Genomic DNA, 13415 nt, shown 5'->3' with positions numbered 1-13415 from the left:
GTGGGCAGAATCCTAGGCGTGGATGGCCGCGCAGGGTGCCTAGAGCGGGCGCTGAGCCTGTAGTGACCGCCCTGCCAAGACCCCAGGTGGGTTGACCAGTGCAGAAATTAGGCTCGGAAGCAACCAGCCTGGTCGTCAGCACGAGCTCGGCCGAGTCCTTTGGTCACGGGCAAGTGGGTGCTAGGAGCACTAGCGCGGGGGTGGGGGGTGAGGAGAGACCAAGGCTCGACCCTCGGGAGGCGCCCAGGGAGAGACCCACGCGTTTTCCCAACCCCACGCGCTCAGGGGGTCGTGGAAAAGCAGGAAGGGGGTGGGGCGGCGGCGGCAGGGCCCGCGGGGCGGGGGCCGGGTGGGACCGAGGGGTCCGCTCTGCTCCGCGCGCGCGCGCGGAGCACGCTCCCGGGGCGCACAGAGCAGGGCGCAGCACGCGGCCGCCGCTCGGGCCTCCCGCGCCGGGAGGGAGGAGGGAACGGGGAGGTGGGAGGTGAGAGGTGGGAGGAGGGAGGCGGGGCGGGTTGGGTCGGGCCGGGAGCGGAGCGGGAGAGGCCGGGCCCGGCGCCCGACTTCCTCCTTCGGCCCCTCCCTCCGCTCGGGGGGCTGGCTCCGTCCGGGAGGGGCCGGGTGGGGGGGGGGGAGGGGGGCTGGCGGCCCACGTGACCGCAGCTCCCCGCCCAGGTCGAAAGACCCGGGCAGTCTACGGCGGGGCGGGGCCGCCACCCGCGAGTCCAGTCGAGCCACCTGAGCCGGAGCCCCGAGGACGCCGTTGCTCCCCGCTGTCCGGAGCGCCGCGATGGGCCGGGGGAGCCGACCGCCCGCCCAGCGGAGAGCGCTGCCGCCTTGGTCTCCGCTGCTGCTTCTGCTGCTGCTGCTGCCGCCGCCGCCGCCGACTCGGGCGCTCGCCCCTCGGATCAGCCTGCCGCTGGGTGAGCGCTGGGGCGACCCCACGGGGGCGCGGGCTGGGGTCGGAGGGAGGGGAGGCGGCCGGGAGGTGCCCGTGCGGAGGCTGCCGTGACAAAGGAGGGAGGGAGGAGGGGGCCTGTCGGAGGCTTGGGGTCCATTACGACCCCTCCTCCTTTCGGAGCGCTGCGGGGAGGGAAAGAGCAGAGAGGGCAGCTGTGGGGCCGCGGGCCCCTTTCTTCCCTTTTGGTGGGCGGGGAGGGGGTCTTTCTCCAGCTCTGTTGTCCCAGCTCGCCCCTTGGTAGGGCGCCCTTTTCGGCGGTGGCGCCCCCCGCCCCCCGCCAACCCTTTCGCTCCCCGCCCCCCCTCGCCCGGTGCTGGCTACCCGCTGGTCCGCCTGCCCATCTGCTTGTCTTTGATGCTGACCAGAGCCAGCCGCTGGGCCGCCCCCGAGGGCGTCGCGGGGTGGAGGGGGCCGTACCTGCCGCCCCATAAACACTGGGGTTCTGGTATTCCCAGCAAGTCGCAGCAGGACTCCTGAGCTGCGGCGGGACGGGAGTCCCGTCCCCACTCCCAGCCTTTCACCCTGGCCTACCCGCGCAGTCCCAGCCCCAACAGGGTGGGAACCCTTCCGGGGGCCTGGGAGCGACCCCAGGGAAGGGGTCAGCTCTGAGATACCCAAACCCAGGGAGAGACTCCTCCTTGGAGTGCTCTGGGAGTACCATCCCCATTGGTGGGGTCCCACACCTGGTGCTCACGCCTGCTTCAGTGGCCCCCTCCCATTCCAGCCATGGCTATTCCCTCTTCTTACCCCCTTGGATCTGCTTCTCCAACTCCTCTTTGAAATCAGAGGGACCTGGATTCTAAGTTCATTTCTACTATTGGCCAAATAATTCCCTTATTCCTGTGCTCGGGTTATGTCATCTGCAAAATGGGCACAGTCATAGGTACCTTGCAAGGTTATCTTGGAGATTTCATAATACTAGGTGAGTTCTGTGGGCACAAGGTTTATAGGGGCTCAGTAAACGTTGTTTCTCTAAGCCCTTTAACTTGTTGTCACATTGGAAGAATTTGAATAAAAGGCATATAAATTAGAGGTTACAGATTGGAAGCGTACCAGACTTTCTTCTCTTTATGGCATCCCCACCCCTGAAAACATTCTGTGTACAAAAGGGAAGAGTAGCAGAGTCAGCACTTAGGTTAAGTCAGGGTCTCCTGGCCTTCAGTAACCCTGTCTGAAACATTGCAAGATGGTATCCAGGAGATAGCTTGGGTTCAAATTCTTCTCGGCCATTTAGTAACCATATGACCTTGAGCAAGCTACTGAACCTTTCCGGGCCTTGATTTCCTCATCTTTAAAATGGGATAATAATAAAGCACGTACCTCACAGTCGTGAGGTTTAAATACATTTATGTTTGAAAAGTCCTCAGGACAGGGCTTGGTACATAGAAACCGCTCAGTAAGTGTTAGTCGTTGTTATTGTCAAGTGTTAAGCACAGGTTTCATTCTCGTACACGCTGCACAGAGGCAGGTGACTGCCTGCGGTGGGGGCGGCGCTGGTTTGTTAGTTTGACCACAGTCCCTTGGGTGCTCTGTCTCGTTAAGTGAGGATAAACAGGTGTATCCGGACCCAGGCCTACGGCCTTGCCACTTTGGGTTATGGCCACAATTGCCTTTACCCTTAGAACAAATACTCTGATGGACTCCGCTTATGGCCCTGAGCTAGCTCACAGAGTCATATCAACTGCAGCAGGTCTGGTGTCCAGCTCTGGAACTGGACGGGGACCGCTCAGAGGATAACTGAGAGGCAGGATCGGTGAGCTCTGAGTGGGAACCGAGAGAATCTGCGTCTTAAGAGCAGCTAGAACACTTGGTGGTTATTACCCACGTAGCTCCCAGCCCTGAGCCACTTCCACAAATCTGACTGTTGCCAGGCTCCTGTCACACACCAGCACCCCCTACACAGGTCACTCGGTGCTCCGGTCTGGAATGTCTGTGTCACCCCCCCCCCCACACACACACACACCCGTATGTTAAAGTCCGAACTCCCAGGGGACTGAGACGCGGGTTCACCTGTTAGGACTGGCGCAGACGCACCGCACAAAGGTGCCCCCGTGAGAAGTTCAGAGGGCCTAGATATGCGGTCGATACTCTGCTCTCCAAGCTGCGGATCCTAGAGAAAAAGACGTCCTGCTGTGTTCTTGAGGCTGGGTCTGCCCGAGGGGACCTCTTTTTCTAGCCCCCCTCCAAAGCCCTGGGATAGGTTAGCAGCACCTCTACACCTGAATTTGTGAGCACACATCCACACTTCACCGATGTGCACCACAGCTCGGAGCGCTGGCCTCCCTAGACGTCCTCCTGGCCCCTGATACCCCACCCGGGATGGAAGCCCCAGAGAGGAATGCCCCGGTGACTGAACAGACTCCCCCTCTGAGCATGGCCGTAGGCAGTTTCCTGCCTCCTCCCCGGGGGCTTGTTAGATGTTCCTGGCGGTGTGCCTATCCTGGGTAGGCCCGTGGTGACCATGGGGACTCCTTCACGGAACCGGGAGACAGGCATGGAAGTAGAGACCGCACCCCCCTCCCCTGCTACCTGCCCTCTCCTGCTGAATTCCCACCCACGCTCCCGAGGGCCCAGATGCCTAGAGACAGTGGGCTCTGTCTATGGTTCGGAACAAAAATCTCCAGAAGTGGAGCATCCAGTTGATGACGGAACCCTCATTACTGTTGATCTACAGCAGATTCCTGGGACTGTCAAAGAGGGGATCCCCCATTTGTGGTCTCATCCAGTGGTCAGGAGGGGGAGGAGGACCGGGGGCTCCAGGGCCAGCTGGACGAGCAGAGAGGCCTTAAGAGGAAGTTACTTGTCTCTGTGGAAGGAATGCTTCAGAGGAGGGTGTGGAATTTTGGTTCTCTTGCGCTGGAAACTGCGGTTTGGAGTTCCAAGACCGAAGGCTCGGAAGAGGAGAGATGCTGAGTGGAAATGATGGCCCCGGTGTGTGAGCTGCAAGGCCAGTGCAGCCTGGCCATGTGGAAAGGAACAAAGCAAACCTTCTCCTTTGGCTCACACGAGTCTTATTGAGTTCCCTTCTTTGGGCAATTAAAAGGGGTTATTAATTTCCTCCTGCCCCAGAAGTGCCTGTCTGGAAAGCTCTGGGCACAGTGTTTCCAAACCAGATTGGAAATAAATAAAGCCACAGGCCTGCAGACGGCGCTCAACAAAACGCCATTGAGCTGAGGAACTGGGCATTGGCACAGATCAGTCGTTGGCCCTCTGACCCTGGAGCGGACCCCCAGGGGCATGGCTGCCCTGAGAAGCCCCCGGTGCAGGCTGCTATCGGAGTCCTGCCAGCCGGTTACCGGCCTCCCTCCTTGATGTGGCCTCAGCTCCACATGAGCGTTTGTCTTCAGCTGTGGCCTGTGGCCTGGCGTGTTCATGGCCCTTCAGGGCCAAGTGGAAAGAGCTGCAACTATGGGCGCTAATAGCCCGGCCTCAAAGCCTGGCCTGGCTCCTCACTGCACCACCTGGGGCAGGCTGGGAGTAACGGCAGGACCCTCCTCACGGGGCTCTGGGAGGATTCCGTGAAATAACGTGTGGAAAGCGTTTGGCACCATGCCTGGCACGTGCTGTGTCCCCGGTAGGAAGGTAGCGGCCTCTCTTCTCTGGTGGAAATTCCCTGCCTGCCTTGCTTGGTGAGGTTATTTGCATCAATTTGGTTGACCCCGAGCTCGGCCTACACGCAGATCCTCGCCAGGGGATGGGATAGTGCAGATCCTACCCTCTGGTGTGGGGCCGGGGGGGTTCCTGCTGAATTGGGTGCACTTTTCAAGTGTCTTGGTTCAGCTCTTTGAAATTCTTCTTTGCCCCAAGCACCTCCCCTGCCTGGGGCCGGACCGCACCTTTCCCTGCCCCCTGCCCCTCACCACTTCCACGCTGCCCTGTGCATAACCCACATTCAGCAGAGTGTTGCAATGCCTGTATGCCAGCCCAGCAAAACTCTAAGCTTGCACAACTTTGGGGGCACATCTGGAGACACCTGCACGTTCATCCTCCACACAAGGGAGGCAGGATGACGCAGAGCCTGGAGAAAAGGCTGGACTCGGGTTAGGTAGTCAATCACTCTTTTCCTTTGTCCCCTTCTTAGAGGCCATGGCCCGACCCCCACACCGCCATGGGTGCCCAGGATCTCAGGATTGGCCGAGAGGCCTCTGATGGGGCCCTCCCTGGGGTTGGTGGGTAGAGGAGCTTCTTCCGGACCCTCCCCAGCCCTCCCCACCCCTCCTCCTTGCATTCTGTCCTCCCGGCCGGGCCCCCCTCTGTCCAGGATGGAGCGTGGCTTACACTGTGGTAGCTGTCTTGGGACAGACGCCCGAGGTCCCATAAAGGCTCCGCTCCATCTCCAGCCATTCTCAAAGCCACAGGCAAGCGTTTTCTCTGCCTAGCCCTGTGCAGTCTCCCTGGTCATTTTCTAGCTGCCACTCCTATGTGACCATCTCCACAGTATGGGGCAGGACCACCCCCCACCCTCAGGTGGCACAGCTGGCGTCCTCGTGTGTATGCTGCAGAGTTTAGTGCCTAGAAGAAGGTGGAAGGTAAGGTGATAAGTATAGAGCTACTGTGGGCACCGGGCTTTTAGTTTTCTTGTGTCACCTACACAATAGGTGATGTTATCCCTATTTATAACATAAGACAGCTGAGGTTCCGAGAGGTGAGGTATTTTGTCCAAGGCATGTGGCTCTGCCCCCCTGGAATCTGACCTGTTCTCCATGGGATCTCTCTGGTCTGACTCATGGGTCCTCTGAAAAGACCATTTTGACATTTAGTAGGGTCCGGAGAGGTTGGCGGCCCGTGGTGAGGGCTTTTCAGTGGGGGTGGTAGACAGAAACCCCTCATGTTATCATAACTCTTGAACGGGGGCCAAATGAGCCCCCCTCTTTCTTGGCCTGCCTTGTTCATCCTCTGATGAACGCTCCCAGGACGGAGCACCCGCTGTGTGCCGGGCTCTGGAGGTGGTAATGTTCCATCTCGCACGTATGAGGGGATTGAGGCCTGGAGAAGCCAACTCACGTCGTCAGGGTCACGCATCTAGAAAGGTTTGGGGTCAAGCCTTGGGCCACAGCTCTCTTGACTCGAGAGCCACATTCTCCCCATTAGAACAGCGCCTCGTATTTCAGTCGTGAAGTGTACAAAAGCAGCAAAATGGCCCAGGCTCAGCCCTGGAATAATTGATAGGTTATGTATTTCCATCTGGTAAAGAGATATATTGAGGTCACTCCCTGGATGGGAGCAAGGGGCCGGGCTGAGCCCTTGATGGCGTGGCCACAGTTGCGAGTACAGCCCGCTTAGCACACCTGGCCAGGAATGTTGTGTGCAGGAGATGGGGGCGGGGGGGGGGGCAAACATCTGAGACACAGGTTTGCAAACTGGTGGGGGGCGGGGGGCGGCAGGCCAGAGCCAGCCTGGAGATAGATTTTCTTTGGCCTCCGAGTGTTGTAGGAAATTTTAATTAGTTGCTGATCTTTAAAGCTCAGGACATTTTAAGTAAAAATGCAATTTTCCAGCTCTTCTGAAGATCTGGCGAGGCTGGGCCCGCATTCCAGTTAACGAAATGCACCCAGGGCTGAACTGGAGCCGCCTGGTCAGAGGGACTCCTGCCTCCAGGCGGCTGCAGCCCCACCTGCCCTCGTCCCCTCTTTCCTGCATCAGTGGGCGTCTGAGGTGGCCAGAGTGCTGGGCGTTTAGTGAGAGCAGGGGTGGGGAGGAAGGAAGACGGTAGGAAGAGCTGGGGGCACGGGTAGGGTCAGTCCTGACTGTGACCCCCTAACCTGGGAGCAGGGCTTGGCACTTCTACGTGCTGCGTTTATGTGGTCTTTGCAGCAGCCGCGGTGAGGGCTCCCTGTCAGAGGCGGCGGGTCCCTGTTCGGATTGCACAGCTGGTCAGTGATGAAAGTCAGAGCTCCCACGTGGGCATCGAGGCTCCCTGTGCAGCCCTTGTGACCTCTCTCTTGTCTCCCTGTGGCACTTTTCAGCCGCCACGCTTCTGTCCGGGCCCTGAGCTTGCAGGACTGAGTGGGCAGTGCTTTGGGGAGGGGGCAGAGCAGGGGCAAGTGCTTCGCAGACAGCACTCCTGTGAGCGAGAGGCTTCGGGACCTCTAGGCTGCCCTCTTTGAACCTAGGGCCTTTCCCTGGACCAGAGTACCCTGAGTCGGATCTTAGCATTCTGTCAGTCATTCGTTCAGTCGCATGTTCATTGAACAGCTTGGGCCTTACCTGCCTGGACAGATGACACAAATATGACTGAGACCGTCCTGAGCCTCAGGAAGCGCTCAACTTGGTGGAGGAGACCGGCACAGAAAGCCCATCAGCAAACGATGTGACCGGTGGAGCCTTGAGAGGTGGGAAGAGGAAATGATGGGCACAGAGAAGGGGCCCTCGCCCAGCGGGGGATTCGGGAAGGCCTCCCGGAGGAGGTGAAACCCGGCTGAGTCTCACAGGAAGAGAAGGGGTTGGTGAGAAGGAAGGGCATTCCAGGCGGTGGGGCTGGCTGAGAGAGGAGACACAGGACCTTGAGTTGCGGCAGGGGAAGGAGACGTGGTGAGGGCTGGTGATTAGGGGCTTGGACAGTGGGGCACAGCTGAGGGTTTTATACAGGACAGTGACAGTTCCCAGAGAGACCTCTGGCTGCAGCATGGAGGCTGGGCTGCTGTGTCCTGGGTGGGAAAGGGTGGTGGCCTGGTCCAGGACCATGGGAGCAAGGATCATAAGGGGGATAGATTTGGAAAATACTGAGGAGTCAAAATGGGCAGGATTCGATTATGGATCAGATGTCCATGGGAGAGGGAGGAAGGAACCTGCCCGGGTTTCCCCTGGGTGAGTGATGCCCACAGGGATACAAGACGCCAGGCCCAGGAGTGCGTCTGGAAGGGGGCAGTGGTGGACGGTGCCCACGGCGGGGCTCCCACACAGCGGGCTCCGGGGTGTTGGAGGAAGATCTGCCCTGGGTGGAGAGATTTGGGGGTTGCCAGCGTCCGGGTTGTTGAAGCGCTGGGTGTGGGTGTGTGACCTAGAGGCCAAGGGCAGACCCTAGGGAACAGGAACATTCAAGAGGAAACCCTGGAGGGGCTGAAGGGAGGTTAAGAACACAAACGCTAGAGCTGCTAGCCCAGGTTCAAATCCCAGCTCCACACTCTTTGTGACCGGCTGACCGCGGGCCAGTCACATCACTTGTAACCCTCATCTGAAAGCCACAGGTGGTGAGACGGACGTCACAACAGCCTTGCCAGGATCTCATGCACTGATCCATCTGAAATGCTTAGTAGGTGCTCCAGGAAATTAGCTCTTGGACGCCCAGAAGGAGTGTGAGGGAGACAGGAAATGACCCTTGAGGCCGGTGTGGCTGACACCAGGGGAACAGGGGACCTCCTTGAGGCCGGGGGGCTGCGGAGGCCGTGCCCCCTCAGTGTCTGAGGTTTGGCAGTGAGGTGATGACTGGGCCCTGGCGAGCGTGGAGCTGGTTGAGGCCTGGCTCCCAGTCAAGGGGTGAGTGGGAGGTGAGCGCTGGGTGGCTCTTCCCTTCAGGAGTTTGGCCGCGACAGGGAGGAGGGAGGCACAGAGATTTTTAGGAGGGATATTGAAGGAAAAAAACCTGCTTTCTGAGAGGCAGAGAGGTCGATGACACAGGACATGGCCTCTGAGGAGATGGGGCGGCAGTGGGAGATTGAGGCTGTCTATACCTGGTGGTCCCAGCTTCTTCAGAAGGAGGAAGGCGGACCCTGGGGCAGTCAGGAGAGAGGGGTGTTCCAGAAGAGCCTGTCCCTGAGCCCAGGCCTGGAGGAGCTGACCTTGGTCCTGGCGGAGGTCAAGCTCCCCAGGTGATGGCAGCTCAGACAGGTCCTGGGTGAGGGCTCTGGTGGCTAGATGGGTCCAAGGGGGGTGCGGGGGGGGGGGGGTGGTCGACTGTGGGGGCTAGGGGCCACCTGGTGATTCTGGCAGGAGCTCTTGGCTTACTCACTCGAAGCCACAGCAGTGGCCATCTGGGAAGTGGGCTTCCCTAAGTGCCTGCCCTAGGGACATGGGATGCTTCTAGGCTGGGCTCCCTTGACTTCTTACCTCTTTCTTAGTTCCTCGGCATGGGGAGAACTTTTGGCACACAACGCCTCTTCCCCTGCTGAGAGGAATCCTTCCCTGGTTGGGGACTCTGCCCTGGCACTGGCCTGGTGACAGCAGTTGGGCCCTCCATTTCCAGTCCGTCAGGCAGCCCTGGCACAGCACCGGGCGGTGTGGAGGGAGGGAGGGAGGATGTGCATCCAGGGCGTTGGACGTGCCCCAGTTTGCTGCAGAGTCAGCGCTCCCGCCCTAGGGGTGGTGCCCCCGCGGGTACAACTGGAACCGGGTCCAAGGGTCCAATGTGACGTCTTGGGGAGGAGATGCTCCAGCAGAGCCTCTTAGGAGGCTCTCGGAGACTTACCCGGGGCCCGGACCCCTTTCTGGGGACTTTGTGACTCGAGCTGAGGGGCAGCCAGCCACCTCCCTGCACGGGGGGGGGGGGGGGGGGGGGCGCCTTCCCGGCTCTTGACTCCGCAGAGAAGCTGGTGTCCCCTGGCCTGATCCTGCCGGGGCCTGTGGAGGGCAGGATGTTAGGGCCAGGTCAGCGTCAGCTGTGGTGCCAGGAGCCACCGTGGAGAGAAAGACAGGGTGGTGCTCTGAGTCATGGCCTTGCTGCAGCTCGCTGGCTGGACTGGGTGGGGAGGTGGGGACGGGGCCGAACCCTGTTCCCGTCTCACCTCAGAGAGCTCCAGGCTTCCGGCTGAGTCACAGGGAAGGGAAGAAACTCTAGCTGAGGCTGGGGGCTGAGTCGTTCCAGCATCACTTCCTGCTGAGAGCCCCAGGCCCCAGGGGTAAGGGAGCGGGGGCCCCGCAGGTAGTTCTCTCAGGCCCCGTCCAGCGTGCCCTCTCCAGCATCCTACCTTCCCGGAGTCCTGGAGAAGCCACCAGCTCGGGCCTGCCCGGGGTAGATGGAGAGGTTTCACCCTGTCCCGGGAGACCGGCCACAGCCTCAGGCAGCCCAGCTTTCTCCGTCCTGGACTAACCCGCTGGGTAGAGGACGCAGAGGATGTCTGAGCAGGACAGGCGGCCGAGGAGAGCACATGGGACGCTCTCTTTGCCACACAGAGAACAGCCTGGAAGCTAAGGCTGACCCTGAGGTATGGTTAAGGCTTCCAGGGAAAGGAGAACACAAACACCCTGCCAGTCACCTCTACACCAAAAGCAGCCCGGAGCGAACACGCAAGCACGGACAAGCCTTGTGGTCGGGTGCGCAGACACACGCACACACACATGCACACAGGCAAGCCCAGGCAGGGCCCACACAGACAGACGTCTGTGCGGTGACTCTGGAGGTGACCCCAGGCACCTGGGCGGGAACCAGCTCATGCATGCAACACGTAGACCCGTCCAGTTACAGAGCCCTTGGTCCCTGGTGAGACCCCCAAGTGACCGCGACAGACCTAGGTTAGAAACCACCCCGTGTGAGTTGTTTTTACCGTCGAGGACGACGGAGGCCCAACTCTTCCAAACAGCCCTGCTCCTCTGGCAGCTCTTGCTGGGCTGGATTTTCCTGCAGGGCTTTTGGATTCTGGTTTTGACCCACTCAGGTGTTGATCGCGTGCCAGACGCCGTGCCAACACTCAGCTAACGTGTGCAGGGCTGTTCTGAGTAAAGCTCTCGGTAGACGTGGGTTATTATGTCTGTTATTTACACACACGGTCTCATTTCTTTTCGTAACAACCCTGTGAGGAAAGGGGTTATTATCCCCATTTTCCAGATAAGGAAAGTGAGGCTCCAAGATGTTAAGTGGCTTGTCCTGGTGGCAGGTGGCTCCTATGTGACAGGGGCAGTATTGGCACCCAGGTCTCTGAGTCCTGAGTCTGTACTTTTTTTTTTTCTTTTTTCAATTAAAAAAAAAAGTTTTTCTTTATTTATTTTTGAGAGAGACAGAGTGTGAGCAGGGGAGGGGCAGAGAGAGAGGGAGACACAGAATCCGAAGCAGGCTCCAGGCTCTGAGCTGTCAGCACAGAGCCCAACGTGGGGCTCGAACCCACGAACCGTGAGATCGTGACCTGAGCCGAAGTCGGACGCTCAACTGACTGAGCCGCCCAGGCGCCCCAGAAATGTTTCATTTATTTATTTTTCTATTTTTAATTTTTTTTTCCTAAATTAAAATAATATCCCTTACTAATACTAGAGCAGACTTTAGTCTGTAGCTAAAACTACACTATTTGTGGCAAGAATCTGGCCTTAATAATATAACCGGCCCCCCAGCGTTTTATTTATTTTCAAGAGAGAGGGAGAGAGCACAAGCAGGGGAGAGGCAGAGAGAGGGAGACCCAGAATCGGAAGCAGACTCCAGGCTCCGAGCTGGGAGTACAGGGCCTGACGTGGGGCTTAAAACCACAAACCATGAGATCATGACCTGAGCCGAAGTTGGGCGCTTAACTGACTGAGACACCCAGGCGCCCCTGAGTCTGTCCTCTTCATCTCTATCTCGTCGAGGCTCCCGGTTGGGGGAGGCAGCCCCACTGACTAGCCCTGGCGAAGTCCACAGGGCAAGTGGGAGGTCGTCAGAAAGCAAGGCCTTCAGGACGCCATGGCTTTGAGTGTGAGAGGCTCAGGGCGGGGGACGAAGGAGGAGAATGCCCAGAAGGGGAATGGATAGTATAGGGGGCCCCTCACCCACATGTCAAGGCATTTTCTGTCTGCCATTTCCACGACCGTGTTCCCCACATGACTGGAGGTGCAGCCCAGCGGGTCCTCGAGCAGCTGGCGCCCCGGCTGTCCTTCCAACCTGGCTGGGCTCTGTCTACGTGACCCTTGGCAGATTTCCTCTCCCTTCCAGGCCGGAGCGGGGCGGCCGGCCGAGCTGCCACCTGGCCGGCAACCTTATCTCTGACCTTTGGTGTTTCTGTTTCTGGACGGATTCCAAGCACAGCCTCCTGCCTAGACTTCCAGGCCCCGCCCGCGGGAAACGCGCCTCCTGGGAGGGCAGATAAGCGTTGGCAAATTTGAGCCAGCCCTTGCTTTCAGAAAACCATGAAGGGGACGTGGAAGATGTTTGCCCTCGACTCTCTGACTCCTCGTGTGACCGCTGGGGGTTGTATTTTCTTTGTTATCCCCATGAAATGTAGGGGACCGCTAAAGGTCAGGCCGCCTACGCCGCCTCACAGGGGACCTACGCGGTATCCTTCGTGGTCTTTGGGAGTCAATTCGTAAATGCACGTTCTCAGGCCATCCCAGGTCAGTGGCGGCAGCACCTCTGGGGCAAGTCTGGACCTGGAGATCAGACCTGGGCGACTTTGCACCCTCCCCGGAGTGGGAGCAGGCCTCTGCTGGCCAGTGGGAGGGGTCCCTTTACCGGCGTGACTTCCTAGGAGCAGAGCATGGAAATGTCAGGCTCCTAAAGGCTCATCACCACACAATACAAGCCGCATGATTGGACCCTGTTGCGTTTGGAAATTTCATGGTTGGGAGAACTGGGGGATTAGGACTAGAAACTTTCTTTGGGTCTCCCAGTGTGTAGAGTGCTGGTAAGTGATGAGGAATTGGGCGTTTGAGGCAAAAAACCTAGAGTCTCAGGCGATTCTGGACTTAAGAGTTCAAAGAGAGGCCCTGACCTCTCCGGACCATAGCTGTCCTGTGGTCTCAGTGCCAGTTTGGACACCAGACGTGAGGCAGGACTTACCCCATGAATTCCCAGTGCCGCCCCAGTTTAGACTCTGCTGTATGACAAGACTCCTAGCTGCAGAGCCACACACGTTCCTGCACTGGCCACCTTGTGTCATCACCTTCCCTCACCAGGAGCCATTGTGAGGAGCAGCCTTGGGAACTCCGTCATCCTGTTTGCTGGCGGGCTGCTATCCATCCCATGTCCCATGAGCTTTGCTGGAACGTCCCACCTGAGGGTTTCCTTTAGCATTAGTGGTGAGGCAGAAAGCTTAGTTTCTCCAGAAAGGCTGCTATGTGTACCTCCTCTTGGATAGTGAGAACAAGGTAACTCCATTTCCCTTTTCTCCCTGGCCACCAGGAGGCTCAGCCTTAAATGGGCACCCCATCCCTAGTAGCCGTTGTAAAGATCTCTCAGGACCTGCTTATGTGACTGTGCCCTTACTTTCTGGCTTAGATGTTTTCTTCAGATGTGTGTGTTCTCCCTACTCCTGACTTTAGTGTTTCTGTTTCACTGTGTCCTTTTCTTTATTTTCTTGCCCTTTGTGGAGCCAGGCCGGGGGTATGTAAAAACACTCACCACGTGAAAGCACGTGAAGCCATCTTCACAACTGCTTTGTTGGCATGTTGCATTTTTTGCTTCCTCAGCTTCACGAGATGATATTTGCGTGCGTGGTCATAACCGACTGGTCAGTTAGGAGATACCTGAGCTTGGGCAGGGTGGCTGAGTTCTGCCTGTTTTTCTTTTCTTATCAGCTGCTTAGAATTTTTAGAATAATTTCTCTTCAAATCCATGAGT

At 58.4% G+C, this 13415-nt stretch overlaps 1 protein-coding gene across 3 annotated transcripts in view; it reads left to right on the top strand.

Moving 5' to 3' along the window:
• Positions 1-13415, top strand: part of SEMA4B (semaphorin 4B) — a 47624-nt gene that overhangs the window by 20335 nt on the left and 13874 nt on the right. For 2 of the 3 annotated variants that reach the window (XM_045452338.1, XM_045452336.1), the window contains exon 2: positions 676-923. In XM_045452338.1, coding sequence (XP_045308294.1) covers positions 791-923 — 133 coding nt within the window. In that variant the 5' untranslated portion in view covers positions 676-790. Of the gene's footprint in view, positions 1-71; positions 87-675; positions 924-13415 lie in introns of those variants that run through there. The other variant, XM_045452335.1, reaches the window with a different exon arrangement.

Source organism: Leopardus geoffroyi, chromosome B3 (assembly GCF_018350155.1).
Source record: "Leopardus geoffroyi isolate Oge1 chromosome B3, O.geoffroyi_Oge1_pat1.0, whole genome shotgun sequence".
Lineage (NCBI taxonomy): Eukaryota > Metazoa > Chordata > Mammalia > Carnivora > Felidae > Leopardus > Leopardus geoffroyi.
This window is presented reverse-complemented; position numbering and strand designations above follow the sequence as displayed.